Source organism: Euwallacea similis, chromosome 2 (genome assembly GCF_039881205.1).
Source record: "Euwallacea similis isolate ESF13 chromosome 2, ESF131.1, whole genome shotgun sequence".
Taxonomy (NCBI): domain Eukaryota; kingdom Metazoa; phylum Arthropoda; class Insecta; order Coleoptera; family Curculionidae; genus Euwallacea; species Euwallacea similis.
This window is the reverse complement of record NC_089610.1, coordinates 5870693-5883739: the sequence shown is the minus strand read 5'-3', so window position 1 is coordinate 5883739 and position 13047 is coordinate 5870693. Positions and strand designations below refer to the sequence as shown.

At 37.3% G+C, this 13047-nt stretch overlaps 2 protein-coding genes across 3 annotated transcripts; one reads left to right on the top strand and one right to left on the bottom strand.

The window, feature by feature from the left end:
- Positions 1-98: 98 nt before the first annotated feature.
- On the top strand, positions 99-2389 carry Ns2 (nucleostemin 2). The gene is made up of 3 exons (XM_066400699.1): positions 99-201; positions 255-1173; positions 1299-2389. The coding sequence occupies exons 2-3, from the start codon at positions 255-257 to the stop codon at positions 2321-2323; spliced, it is 1944 nt and encodes a 647-aa protein (XP_066256796.1). The 5' UTR covers positions 99-201; the 3' UTR covers positions 2324-2389.
- Positions 2321-13047, bottom strand: JhI-21 (Juvenile hormone Inducible-21). Of its 2 annotated transcripts, none has more exons than XM_066400711.1 (9): positions 12677-13047; positions 9820-10048; positions 7560-7675; positions 6636-6761; positions 4637-4778; positions 3535-3658; positions 3029-3229; positions 2711-2972; positions 2321-2658 (listed from the first exon to the last, which is right to left on the bottom strand). In XM_066400711.1, the coding sequence occupies exons 1-9, from the start codon at positions 12813-12815 to the stop codon at positions 2519-2521; spliced, it is 1479 nt and encodes a 492-aa protein (XP_066256808.1). In that variant the 5' UTR covers positions 12816-13047; the 3' UTR covers positions 2321-2518. The 2 variants fall into 2 exon arrangements, with proteins under 2 accessions (XP_066256808.1, XP_066256815.1); XM_066400718.1 differs by lacking the exon at positions 12677-13047 and adding an exon at positions 10537-10558.

Genomic DNA, 13047 nt, shown 5'->3' with positions numbered 1-13047 from the left:
TCTGATCGGAACCATAAAAAATTCAAGCAAAAAATCCCATCAAAAATGAATCAGCTGATTCAATTGCCGCTGTCAGATTTTTGACGTAAAAACATAACCTAACAAAAATCAACGTGTTTGTGTGTTTGTTAAAATTAACAATATTAAAATTAATTACACAGAACTTTAAATCTTTGTTGAAATTGGCCAAATATATCCACAGTAAAGTTTTTTACCATACTGCTTAAAACTATAAATTAATACCAGATTTTCAGATGCCCAAAGTAAATTCAACCGGGGGAGCTCCCCGTAAGCAGGGCTTCAACAGGTCGAGTCATTCTATGAACCCTGAAAGATCAACAGATGGCCTCAAAGGAGTTGGCAAACCTCGTACCAAAGGCACCATCAAGCGACTTCAAATGTACAGGAATTTCAAAGCAAAACGAGACAAGAAAGGAAACATCCTCACACCTGCCCCCTTCCAAGGTAGATTACCCTCTGGTACTCAAGCAAGAGTAGAGCCTAGTCAGAGGTGGTTTGGAAACTCTAGGGTTATATCCCAGAATGCCTTGCAAAAGTTTCAAGATGAATTGGGGGCAGCTATTAAAAATCCCTATCAAGTAGTTATGAAACCAACAACTCTTCCCATAACACTCTTAAATGAGAAGGCAAAGAATGCCAGAGTTCATTTGCTTGACACCGAAAGCTTTGAGAGTGTGTTTGGTCCAAAAAAGCATAGGAAGAAACCAAATGTTGGAGTTAGGGGCCTGGATGAGCTCTCAGAGCTTGCGCAAAAGAAGCAAGGAGAGTACAGTGATAAAGCTGATTCAAATATTGTTCGTGATAATGGAGGAGTTAAAGATATCCCTAGGGATTGGGTAATGAGTGCTGGTCAGTCAAAAAGGATTTGGAATGAATTGTACAAAGTTGTTGACAGTTCTGATGTTTTGCTCCAAACACTTGATGCTAGGGATCCAATGGGTACTAGATCGCCATACTTGGAGAAATTTCTCAAGACAGAAAAGCCTCATAAGCATTTAATTTTTATTTTGAACAAGGTAGATCTTGTTCCCACTTGGGCTACTCAGAGATGGGTTGCAATTTTAAGTAAGGAGTATCCAACAGTTGCTTTTCATGCAAGCTTAACACACCCCTTTGGCAAAGGATCTTTGATAAATTTATTAAGGCAATTTGGTAAGTAAATTTTATTTATTTTTATTTGGTCAGTACAGCTACAATTTATCTAACCTGAACTCACTTAAATAATTAATAACCCTCAATTTTCATCAAGATATTTTAATCACTTCTCCCTTTTCCAGCTAAACTGCACTTAGACAAGAAACAAATATCAGTAGGTTTTATCGGTTACCCAAATGTGGGAAAATCTTCAATAATCAACACACTACGAAGCAAGAAAGTTTGCAAAGTAGCCCCGATTGCAGGTGAAACTAAAGTTTGGCAATATATTACCTTAATGAGGCGGATTTATCTGATTGACTGCCCAGGTGTGGTTTACCCATCTGCTGAAACTGACACAGAAAAAGTCCTAAAAGGTGTAGTGCGAGTGGAATTAGTCAATAATCCTGAAGACTACATAGCGGCCGTTTTGGAAAGAGTCAAAAAAGATTATTTAATTAAGACTTACAAAGTAGAAGACTGGAAAGATTCAATAGATTTTCTGGAAAAAATGGCACAGAGATCTGGGAGGTTACTTAAAGGAGGGGAACCAGATATTTCCAGTGTGGCAAAAATGATTTTAAATGATTGGCAAAGAGGGAAGTTGCCATTCTTTGTGTGTCCTCCAGGATTTGAAACTGGGTTAAATAAAGAAGAAAACGAAAATAGTAATCTTAATGTGGTTCAAGACTTCAGGAAAATCAGGGTAGGCTTGAGTTATGAAGGGGACGACGTTAAAGAATTGGAGCCGATTAAAGACCTGGAAAAAGCTGTGGAAGAGTATAAGGAAGATGAAAATGTTGCTGATGAAAGTTTGCAGGACATTGATAATTCTTCAATGATTACTGAAGATGACACTTTGAACAATGGAGAAGACATAGACTCTGATGACTCCTCAGAGATAAGTTTCTATTCTGACATGGACACCAATGACTATGATACCAAATCAAATGTGGTATCTGCCAGTGGGGAATTTCAAGTGGAGACACTGTCATTGGAAGATTCAAGTATGGTTCAAACAGCAAAAAAGTTGACTAGCAAGCAGAAACGAGCCTTAGAAAGAGCTCAGAAGAGGAAGAAGATTGGCAGCAACTTTTACGAAGTAACCAATGTCAAAAATAGGAACAGGACTAGGAAGGTTAGTAAAGGTTATAAAGCAAAAAAATAGATTCAACATTCTTTTATTTCCACTTATCACTCTATGATTGTTTCAATAAATATATTTGTATAATAATTTCGTTTTGGGATATTCAATATGTGATTGGTCGGTAATATTTGTTGGTAAAATACATACAAAAACCATTCTACAGTACTTGAGATTCCAAAAACTGTATACTTAAACGTAAATACTTCATTAAAAAAATTAAGATTTTGATAGGAGCTGAGTGGCTTCGGGCGAAGTTAATTCCATGAGCTGCTGCAGGAACCTTGTAATTCTTGCGCTAAATGACGAATAGTCAGCAGCTTTTTTCCATTTGATGAATAAATAATACACAGGAATACCTATAAGAATCCAAAAAAGTAATTGAGACGATCAATAAATTATTGTACCAACCTGACAAAGTTATGGCCGCTCCAATGATCGTGTTCCATGGCTGGGAAGGAATGGGGAACAAGATCAAAAACCCACAAGCAAACAAGAAGATAATAGGAATGGATGTGTGTACCCTTATGGGTCGTGGGGCGTCCGGTTGTCTGTACCTCAGAATCATCATTCCGGCTATACTGGCTGCCACAGAAAACCACAATATCTGTCCATAGTAGTTTATTAGGACAATCACATCTCTGACAAATAGCATTGCCAAAGAAGCTGCGCACTATCAATTTTTGGAAATAAAAAACTTGAAAAAATGGGTTAAATATTGGAGCCTACCGTGAAAATTAAACTGGGAATTGGAGTGCTTCTCCGTACGTGAATGTAAGAAAATATCTCTGGTAAATGCCTTTCTTGGGCTCCGGTGACGAACAGTCTTGCTGAGGTGAAGAGTATGCCGTTAACACCTCCAAAACAAGAGAGAGCTACGAAAATTGACACGAGCCATGTGAAACTCCCATACGTTTTCAGCCCAAAGGACTAAAAAGAATTTTAAGTGTTATTTAAAAAAACATGATATTTTACAATTTTTTGCTTTATACAAGGTGTTTCTGAACTGAAGACTCAATCTCAAAATCAAATAATCATTGACGACATTTTGTCAAGAAAACATGTAGGGATACCATTCATCGCTTCGTTGCCGAGATTCTGAGTGGGAAAGTTTGATATATTTTTACTTTCTCGGCAACCGAGCGACCACGTTGATGTGAATCCTTCAATGATCTAAGGAATCATACCCTGAAATATTTGTATCATTATTAAAGGCCATGCGGGTAAGTACTTACCAAAGCCACAGCATAGGAACTTTCCATCTCAACTCCTGACAATACAGCGAAATAAGCCACATTTGCCAGGACGTATACAATCGTGACCACTGGTAAACCGATCCATATCGCTCTTGGCAGATTTCTGAAGAAAAAAGTGGTATTACCTACTGTCTACGTGTTAAGAATCAAGCCCAATTATAAGAAGTTTGTTTGGAGCTTGCGGAATCTGAACTCAGCGAAAAACGCTCAACTTCAGTGATCAAGAAACAAGAAATTAAATTTAATCGACCTCGTATCTTTAATGGTTGCTGAGGTATCATGGTTGAATTCCAGAAAGAAACATCCTGTATGCGTTTCGTTTAATACCTACAGATTTTTAGTGCCCGCGATATAACCATAACTTAGCCGTTACACCTATTTCAAGCAATAACGTGTAGGATTATACCATAAAATTTAGTGCCTAAAGGCAAACCATTATTAAAAGATTTTTTCTTAACAATCATGCCGATAAAGCTGCTCATTTGCTGATATCACATTTAGAAAAATTTATTGTCTCTAAAAACGATAAAAATTATTGTCTCCTATAAAAATTTGAGTGCAAATAATGAAGGCAGTAACCAGTACCGGGCTTATAAAGGGGGTGGCGGTTTTCCCTAGAAAGTAGGGGACGGTGATTAAAAATTTCGTCCAGGGCGCTAGACTTGCTAATGCCGGCTCTGGCAGTAACAAAGAAATTACTGCGGAATCGAGACTGCCGCAAAACGAACCACAAAAGACGAATCGTTCCCGGGAAGTGCACGAAAAGTAAAATCGAGCACTTCATATTCATTAAATTCGTTAAACGCTGGTGTGCTCGCCATTCAACCGAGCCTGAATTAAAGATAAGAAGAGCACTCGATAACGATGGGAATAACACAGAACGTGAAGCTTTTCCCATTTAATCCCGGACGTATTTTTCTGCGAATAAAGCCAATTTATTTCCCAACTGAGCGTCTCCTTGACAAAAACAATTTCCAATACAACTGAGCTCGCACAGAAATATCTGCCAATGTAGGGCTTCGAGACTTGATTAACCCTCCGCCCCTTCCGACAAATTCACTTGGCCTGGATATCTACTTACCTATAAGGGTCCTTCAGTTCTTCAGTGACGAAATTCAGATAGTTCCACCCACCAAAGGCAAATAGTCCCGAGTAGAAGCTTAAAGCGATGCTGGAGACGTCATAATTGCCTTCGAATGCGTTCTCAAAGTTTTCAGTGTGTCCTGCAACATAATAATAAAATCAGCAGAGGTTTTAAAGATGTTGACCTTTGTAGACGCAACCGAAACCATCAGGAAAACATGTGACTCAAAGATTAACATAAACATTTCTTCACATGCAGCAACATGAATAATGCATTATTATCATTCAATCAATTGTGCAATTGAATGTTTTAGAGATGCTTCTTGCAGGTGCATACGACCTAGATAACGTTAGAATGGGTGGTACAACGACTGAGTGTCTTGAAAGGCGGTGGTGCAATGAAACGGTTATTAAACAGAATAATTGAAATATGTACATAATTCATTAAATTTTTTGTTCGGGAATTTTAATATACAGGGTGTTTCATAAACATACTGTCAAACTCATGCAGAGCTCATAAAAACAAATATTTAGATTGAATAAAGTTAGGTCCGAAATCCAAGATACATTGTTAATTTTTTTTTTTTTCAAAAACGGTTTGGGTACAGACATGAAACTAGGGACACGTTGTGGCGGGATAAATGTGCATGTTCTTGGACCAGGTAGAATATTTCTACCTATTTAAAAAATATATAAAAAAGAAATTAAACACTCTGCATCTTGGAAATGAAGCGATTTCGGACCTAACTTTATTCGATTTAAATTGTTTTTATGAGCTTTAAATCCTCTGAAAGTTTGTCAGTATGTTTATGAAACAGTCTGTATACAGGGTGTTTATACATAAAATGTGTCAAAAATTCAGAGGGTGAATCTGTCGACGATTTTACGAAAAAAATTCATAAGAACATGGGCCCGTTTTCGCTTCTTGTTTGAAATACAGGACCTGATAAGTCCGGTCCGGCTTTAAATGTTTTGATGAAAATTGGGGAGCGTAAAATACGTGTAGAGACACATGTTTTAAGGCGAACACAAAGTTTTTAGCTTCACCAGTGGCATTCCCATTGATGTGACCCTGAACATTTTAAACGAATACGTCACTGGTTTTTTTTTTAATAATAATAGTTTTCTGAATGCTCCATCTTTCTTGTAAACAGTGTTCTTTACATTTCAAACAATAACACTGCAGTCGTATCGTAAAAAGACAAGGTTACCATAAATAATCCTCTTGCGGTACGATGATATAAGATTGAAATATATGCCCAATTATTGAAGCGAGTATCATATAGAAACTCGACTGTAGTTACCGCGTGTACAGTATTCTGTACTTTAGTATTTAATTTCCTCTTTTATTAGCTCTCACCAGATGCGTATCAATTGTCCATGTTATTTATTTTCTTGTTTTTATGCTATACCTATACTCCGAAGGCTTTTACCGTTATAGAACAGGAATATAACAGAAAATTGCAGTCATATCAGCAATTATACGGTTATATAAAAGATTATTGCAGTTATACAGGGTGTACCATATCATCATGGGGATATTTCAAGTGGCGATAGTACTTTGCGAAATAAAAAAGTTTTTATAGACGCATGGCCAAAAACGCAGCATTTTCGACATACCATGTGGCAAAAATTTTTTTTTTAACTCAACTTATATAGGTAAACGTTAATCAGCATACAATTAAGGGCCAACAGATCCTTTTAGGGACCCATGTGACCGTTACCCAGATCCCCACAGCTCAGCTCCTGAAATAGCCACCCCATACGTCCGCCACTGGGTCTGATATAAAATACCGATCCATACACCATCACCAGTGTGTGGACGATACAATTCAAATTTCATAGAATTTCCCACAGAAATGCGTATTTGTGAGCTATTTTGCAAAAACGCCCAAATTTAATCGAACGCTTCCATTAACAAATAATTAGAGATAGTTCAGATACTGATGGTGGACTGATGGATGTAGTTAATGATATTCTTGAAACTGCCCACTTACCTGTAGCAAGGAAGTACAGACCGGTCAAGATAATGGCAATTAAAGCAAATAGCTTGGCAAAAGTGAAGATGTCCTGTATCCTCATTGACAGTCTGGTGCTCAGGCAGTTGATAGCAGTGAGCAGACCTAAATTAAAATTAACACAAAAAACAGAAAATGTGTAAAAAACAACTTGCAGACGTCAAGATAAAAAAAAACATCATATTTCAGGGCTGATTGGCGAGGCGTAAATGTGTAGGAAATACGAACGGGACTTAGATGAATACGAAATTAATTACCGCTCTATTCAAGCCTAATTAGTCGTGATTTCATGCTGACTAGCTCTTTAGAAGCCCAATAGCAGTCGAATTTAATGATTAAGTGCGTCATTGGAGTTCGTTCAGGATCATTATAAATTTCGCTCACATTCAAGCGAAGTAGAGCAAAATGTCCATATTTGACCTTTCGATTTAGTAGTTGCTGTCCTGTAAAGAGCAGACCTTCGATACAGGACAGGACACAGGAAAATGAATATGTTCAAATGGGAAGTTTACGGTAGAATGAATGATTGGTCATGAATGCATGGCGTCAGACTTGCTAAGGCCGGTTCTGGCCAGAAGACGAAAGTAAATCTTACTGGCAAAAAAATTTTAAAAATAAACAAATAAATAGGAGCTGGAAAAGAGCGTTACGTAAACAAAGATAAAGCTGACGCTTTTACTAGACACTTTCAGAGGACCTTCAGCCCTTCGACAAATTGTAGACTTAATGATTGATTTAGCATAACTGGAATTCGGTGAACAAACATGTTTATTATTATTATTATTATTAAATCAGAAGGTCAATTTTGGAGCTCCTTTCCAGTTCAATCGGGTCTCTGCACGTATTTCCAAGGGGGCCAAGTGGTATTAATACTTTCTATAAGATTTTAAAAAATAATCTTACACAGGCACACCGCTGCTAGCAATCTAACGGCATTATCTGGTGGTTTGCATTCCGTGAAAAATGGTTTGGCAGCATATTCTGCAAAGGTTATAGCGACAATTGCTTGGGTGGTTGGTCTAGAGATAGAGAAACAAATACCCGTCAAATACAATACTCACTATAAGTATTACTTAACAATGATAATGAGGTCGCTGGCTAGCAAGACATGTACTATCGGCCACAAAAGTGGTCGACCACGCTAAGGTTCAAAATCGCTTGACGCGTATTCCGAGCGAAGGTACCTTATCAGTTCACAAAAAATGATCCACAACAAAAACGTGTCTAGCGAATAAATTTAGAATTTTACATCGAATACCAAGTTTGCCGGAATATTTTCAGGATGATAATTTTAAATAAATCAATTCTGCTAGTAATTGAATGAAAACATCACTATATTAACATTGAATATTGTAAATTGCAAAAGTTGATATGGCTATATAATTGTTTAAGATGAAAACGAAAAAAATACATGTTAAATTCAATTATAAACAAGACCAACAATTTACAAAACACTGCAGAACAACTTACTAAACTTCAAGACTTTTATTAACAATAATATTTTGCTGGGAATTAGGAATTAACTAGTCCGACTGTTTCCTACCTCTCACTTAACAATCAAGTGATTTCTATGTCACAAAAGTTCTTTAGACAAAAGATGACATAAACGGCGTTTTTCGTAATGCGTATGTTAAAAGGGAAAATTTCAAGACACATTTTTTTCGGAAATACAGTACGATCGAGAGAAAATAAACTTCAAATTTATATAAATAAATAACTAAATAAAAAAATAAACAATTCTAATTGCGGGTTACTCCCCCATTGGCGTCGATGACGTCTTGTAGCCTCCGGCCCATTGAACCCACAAGGTTTTGACACAAGGGTCTAACCCCATTCCAGATTTGGTTGCAATGTGCCACCAAATCTTCGGTAGTACGTTCATTGTTATTGTGCCACCTTTGAACCATTAGGCCCCATAAATTTTCTATGAGGTTTAGGTCTGGCGAATATGCAGGCCAGGGAAGATTATTTATGTCTGGATGCTCGTGATACCAGTCCTTCACGATGTTTGCGCGATATATCCTACAGTTGTCATCAAGTGGCATTTCTGCCACAGGATACAAAGTACGAACAGAAGGAAGCATAACTTCGTCGAGCATCCGAACGTACTCAATAGAATTCGCCCTTCTTTCAAAACTTGCCAGTTCGCCGGGACCATCAGCAGACATCCACCTATAGAAGTTAACCCGTATTCGGCCGGACCTTCTGTTCGATACACTATAGCGTTCATCGTACCGAGTATTATGAGGTCGCCATAAATGTAGCCTGCCGTTTTCGCTTGACAAAAAAGTTTTTTCGTCAACAAAAATAGCATTTGTCCAATCGAAATTTAAGTACTCTTGGGCAAATGCTAAGCGGGCCTGTTTATGTTGCTCTGTTAGAGCAAGTTTCGTTGCTGGTCGCCGATTATGAAGACCCTCTTTATGAAGAGTCCTTCGGATGGTCTTCATACTTACATCCCAGCGTACAGCGTACTGGGATGTTCGTGGGAAACCACATTCCCGAAAATCGGCGACCAGTTCCTACCACTGGTCGTCCGACAACTTGGGAGGTCTACCAGGTCTGGGTCGCTCGTCTACGTGACCCTCGACCTCATGACGGGTGATCCAGCAACGGATCGTGTCCCTCTGAAACGAGATCAAAAGTGCACGGACACAAAAATTTTAAAAACCAATTTTTGTTTAAAAAGACAATTTGATTACGTACCGTAATATTCAACTCACGACTAATTTCGGAAATATTATGGCCTTGTTCATATAAAAGTACTATATATCTTTTAATGTCTTTGCTCAGATTCGGAGCCATTACGCCTTAGCGATAAATTGAGAAAATACCAAAAAATAAAATTGTCTCAATGAATTGGGCCAGCAATACATGTTTGTATGCAAAATATTGATGTATATACACAAAAAGGAGGATCCAACAAAAAGTAATCTAGGTCAAGTGTGACAAAAAAAGGTATCCGACCCACAGTACCACAAGCGATTTTGATTTGAAACTGGTCGACCACTTTTGTGGCCGATGGTATATTGCACTGTAGAAAATGATTCTATATACGGACCCTCGGGTACTAGACATAGGCAATAAATAAGATGAGTGTACAAAAATGTGGGTATTGCAACTATACAGTTAATGACAAGCTGTGATGGTATTTGCTACATACCGAATAATCAGCATGGCCATCCATAGCCGAAGGAAAGCTGCGAGTGGTCCGAAAGCCACATAAATGTAAGCATAGTCGCCGCCAGATCGTGTGACGGAGGTTCCCAGTTCAGCATAGCAAAGGGCTCCAAGCATGGAGAAAATTCCGGAGAAACTCCATATCACTATGGACATCCCCACAGAATGGGTCGCCACGTAAACTCCGGTTGGAGAGACGAATATCCCACTTCCTGAAAGGAAAATAAAGCTCTTGTATCGCAACACTGATGGTGATAGTTGAAAATTATATTTTCAAACCTGAAACTTGCCCCCCCCCCCCTCCTTCTTCTCCTCTTTGATACTATTTATTATGGACTCGGATAAAAATCTTTTTCGACTTTCTTAGAAAAGTTAGTCACCAAAACGTCAAGAAAAAACTGAAATAAACTATTAGTTTTTGCTTTTATTTTAGTTGACCTGAGATTCATGTTGATGATTATCGATTGGAAAATCACTCGAAAAACTCTAGTAATTTTGGTACCCATATGTTTATACACCATAACCTCTACCAAAAGTAGTCAAGTAGGTGGGCAGATATGTATATCTAGTTTCTGCGACAAAAGCATAGGAGTTAAAATTTTTGACGACGAATACTCACAAAATTAGTCAAACTACTTCATCAATTAAGTCATAAAATCGTGCTTGGTTAGGATACGAAGCTTTTAACGAAATTACTTACATAACTCAAATGCTTCTGTTGAAAATTGGCGGCAGGAAGGACCCACTTTAACCTTTAGAGAATTATCAAAATATCCATAACAACATTGTTAAAAGTTGTTATGGCAAAAAATAAGAAGAAATCTCAGATGTAAAATTATGAATGTTTCAAATTCCGAGCATTTTTGTAGCGCAAAATAGTATGTCCGTCATGCTCATTGTCCTGTTTCAAACTACCTTCATAAATAAAAATAAACTCCCCAACATTGTTTAAATGCTCTTTATGAGTAGGAGTTGGATATTTCGGTTGAAGGCGCCTATGAAGGTACTATATTTACTGCACAATAGTATGCCATTAGAGTAATAATATTTTGGCAAGTAAAATTGTTTCAGAGTAAACAAGAAATACTTAAATAAATAAGCAGAATGGTCCATGTGCGACGCTATCATGTGGTGTGCATATCGAGCAATCAGTTTTTTTCAAATTAATGATTGTTGCAGGATTGATAATCCAGAGAGCGAATCGAAGAAACGAACTAGATAGATAATGCCTAAAAACATGAATAGAGTGACAGTAGAAAAATCGAAGCACGTGAGGTAAATAAGTTAAAATTACTAATTGAATAAATTAAAAAATAAATAATAAAAATAAACAATGATAAAAAAATTATATAAAAATATATGCAATCTAAAAGACTTAAAGCTCGCTTTCAAACTAAATTTTACCATTACGCGATAGTTCTGTAGGTGCATGGGATAAATTCGTATATTCTCAATAAGTAAAAATATCTAACTCTTGCCTTTATCAGTGATATCAGGCCCTCACAACGATCTTGGCATCCAACACAAAGTAGGTGAAGTAGTGATAAAGCAAATATTTTGGTATTCTATAGTGTCCTGATTTAGATAAACCGAAAGCTCGGGTTTAAACACTCACTGAAAGCTTCAAATATTTTGCCTTTGCGAGTAATGAGATTTTAATTATCTATCTTAAAACAGTTTAAAAAGTCGATTTGAGAGATGTTTGAAAACACCAGTTAAATTCTATACAGTTTCTTGTATATTTTCGCATTTTAAATTCATATTTCAAATTAGTTTTAAGCCGGCAAGACCGTGCAAGGTTCCTGTTTTTGGCACTTAACCATGGGAAAGTTAGTCGGGAGGTCGAGGATAAATTTGCACGATTTAAACTTCTTTAAAGATTTGAAATATTCCCATGACTTTCGATTTTGATTTTTCTTACACAGGATTTTTCATTTTTCCACCAAACTGTATGACTGAACCCTAACATACGATACATCATCGTAATAAAAAAAAACGCTGAGTACAACAATATGAAAATCCAAGATGGTACCGATAAGAAAAACCAAAGTTGATGATGGCTGTTGAAAATCGAAACGTCGAATTTGAATTATGACATCGCCATGTCGTAGACGAGGAAATGTTGCACTAATGAAGTGTTAATCATTTTGATTTATCTCGCCAAATACGTTGAGGAAAAAATAAACACGTTTTTCAAAATTTTGGGATTCTTTCTCTCAGTTATTTGACGGAATAATTCAAAACGATTGACATTTTATGAGTGCAACCTCTCCTTTTCTGCAACGTGGCAACGTCACATTTTAAATTCGACGTTTCGATTCTCGGCAATCATCATCAGCTTTTTTCTTATGGGCGCCATCTTGAATTTTCAGACTTTTGAATTCAGTTCGGTTTTATTCTTCCATCAATTCTATTCACTTTTGAATAATTTGAACTAAGCGTTCACAAGCGGCTTTTGCCATATTTTCAGACACGCCACGCGCTCCTAAATTACTGCACATTAATTTCGGAACACTCTGTAACTCAATTCCACCGGATAAACCTACCTGAAAACTAAATTTGCGACTGTCATTAGAATAGCGAAGAAGCGCAAAGTTAAGGCAAAAGCTGACGTTCGTTGCATCATCTAGATCGCCGGCGTTCTGAAGGAGTTTTTTGGCGCTTAAAAAAAAAGATTATCCAGGAACAATTTATTCGTTTATTCAGTGTTGAATAGTTTAATTCAAGTCATAAATAGGCCACTTAAAATATTATCGACTAACACCCCCACCAGCGCACTAACTTTTCAATTAGCGACTTGAAATAATCATTTTTGAGCGTCTGCATCAATTTGAACTTACCGACAATAGTTCCCACGATCAATCCAACCCCGTTTAGTAAAGTGATTTTTCGCTTCAGCTTCGGTGAATCATCTAGTTTTCCGGACGTGGACGTTTCGGTGCTGGCCGCATGACCGTTTAAAGCCTCCGGCGAATCCATAAGGACCAAAATCGTTTAATTAGCTTTTTGTGAAGTTTTGAGTATTTTCTAACCGCTTAGTAACATATCAGCGCCGATTTGAAATCGCTGCTCTTACAGCTATATGGCTTTTACTTTTAATCATACGCGGTCGATATCCGATATCGCGTACAAAACGTATCCTTGCTCATATGTTACAATACGCGAACGTCTCTCCAAAGCCAATGCGTCGCTGCTTTTGCTCGTACACGTT

Bases quoted from the DNA above. Each gene is read 5' to 3' on its own strand.
- JhI-21 (XM_066400711.1), bottom strand. From the start codon at position 12,815: ATGGATTCGCCGGAGGCTTTAAACGGTCATGCGGCCAGCACCGAAACG. The intron at 7,676-9,819 runs GTATGTAGCAAA...CTCTATCTCTAG, and splicing joins ATGGCCATGCTGATTATTCG to ACCAACCACCCAAGCAATTG. The intron at 3,659-4,636 runs GTAAGTAGATAT...TTTTTTCTTCAG, and splicing joins GAACTGAAGGACCCTTATAG to AAATCTGCCAAGAGCGATAT.
- Ns2 (XM_066400699.1), top strand. From the start codon at position 255: ATGCCCAAAGTAAATTCAACCGGGGGAGCTCCCCGTAAGCAGGGCTTC. The intron at 1,174-1,298 runs GTAAGTAAATTT...TCCCTTTTCCAG, and splicing joins AAATTTATTAAGGCAATTTG to CTAAACTGCACTTAGACAAG.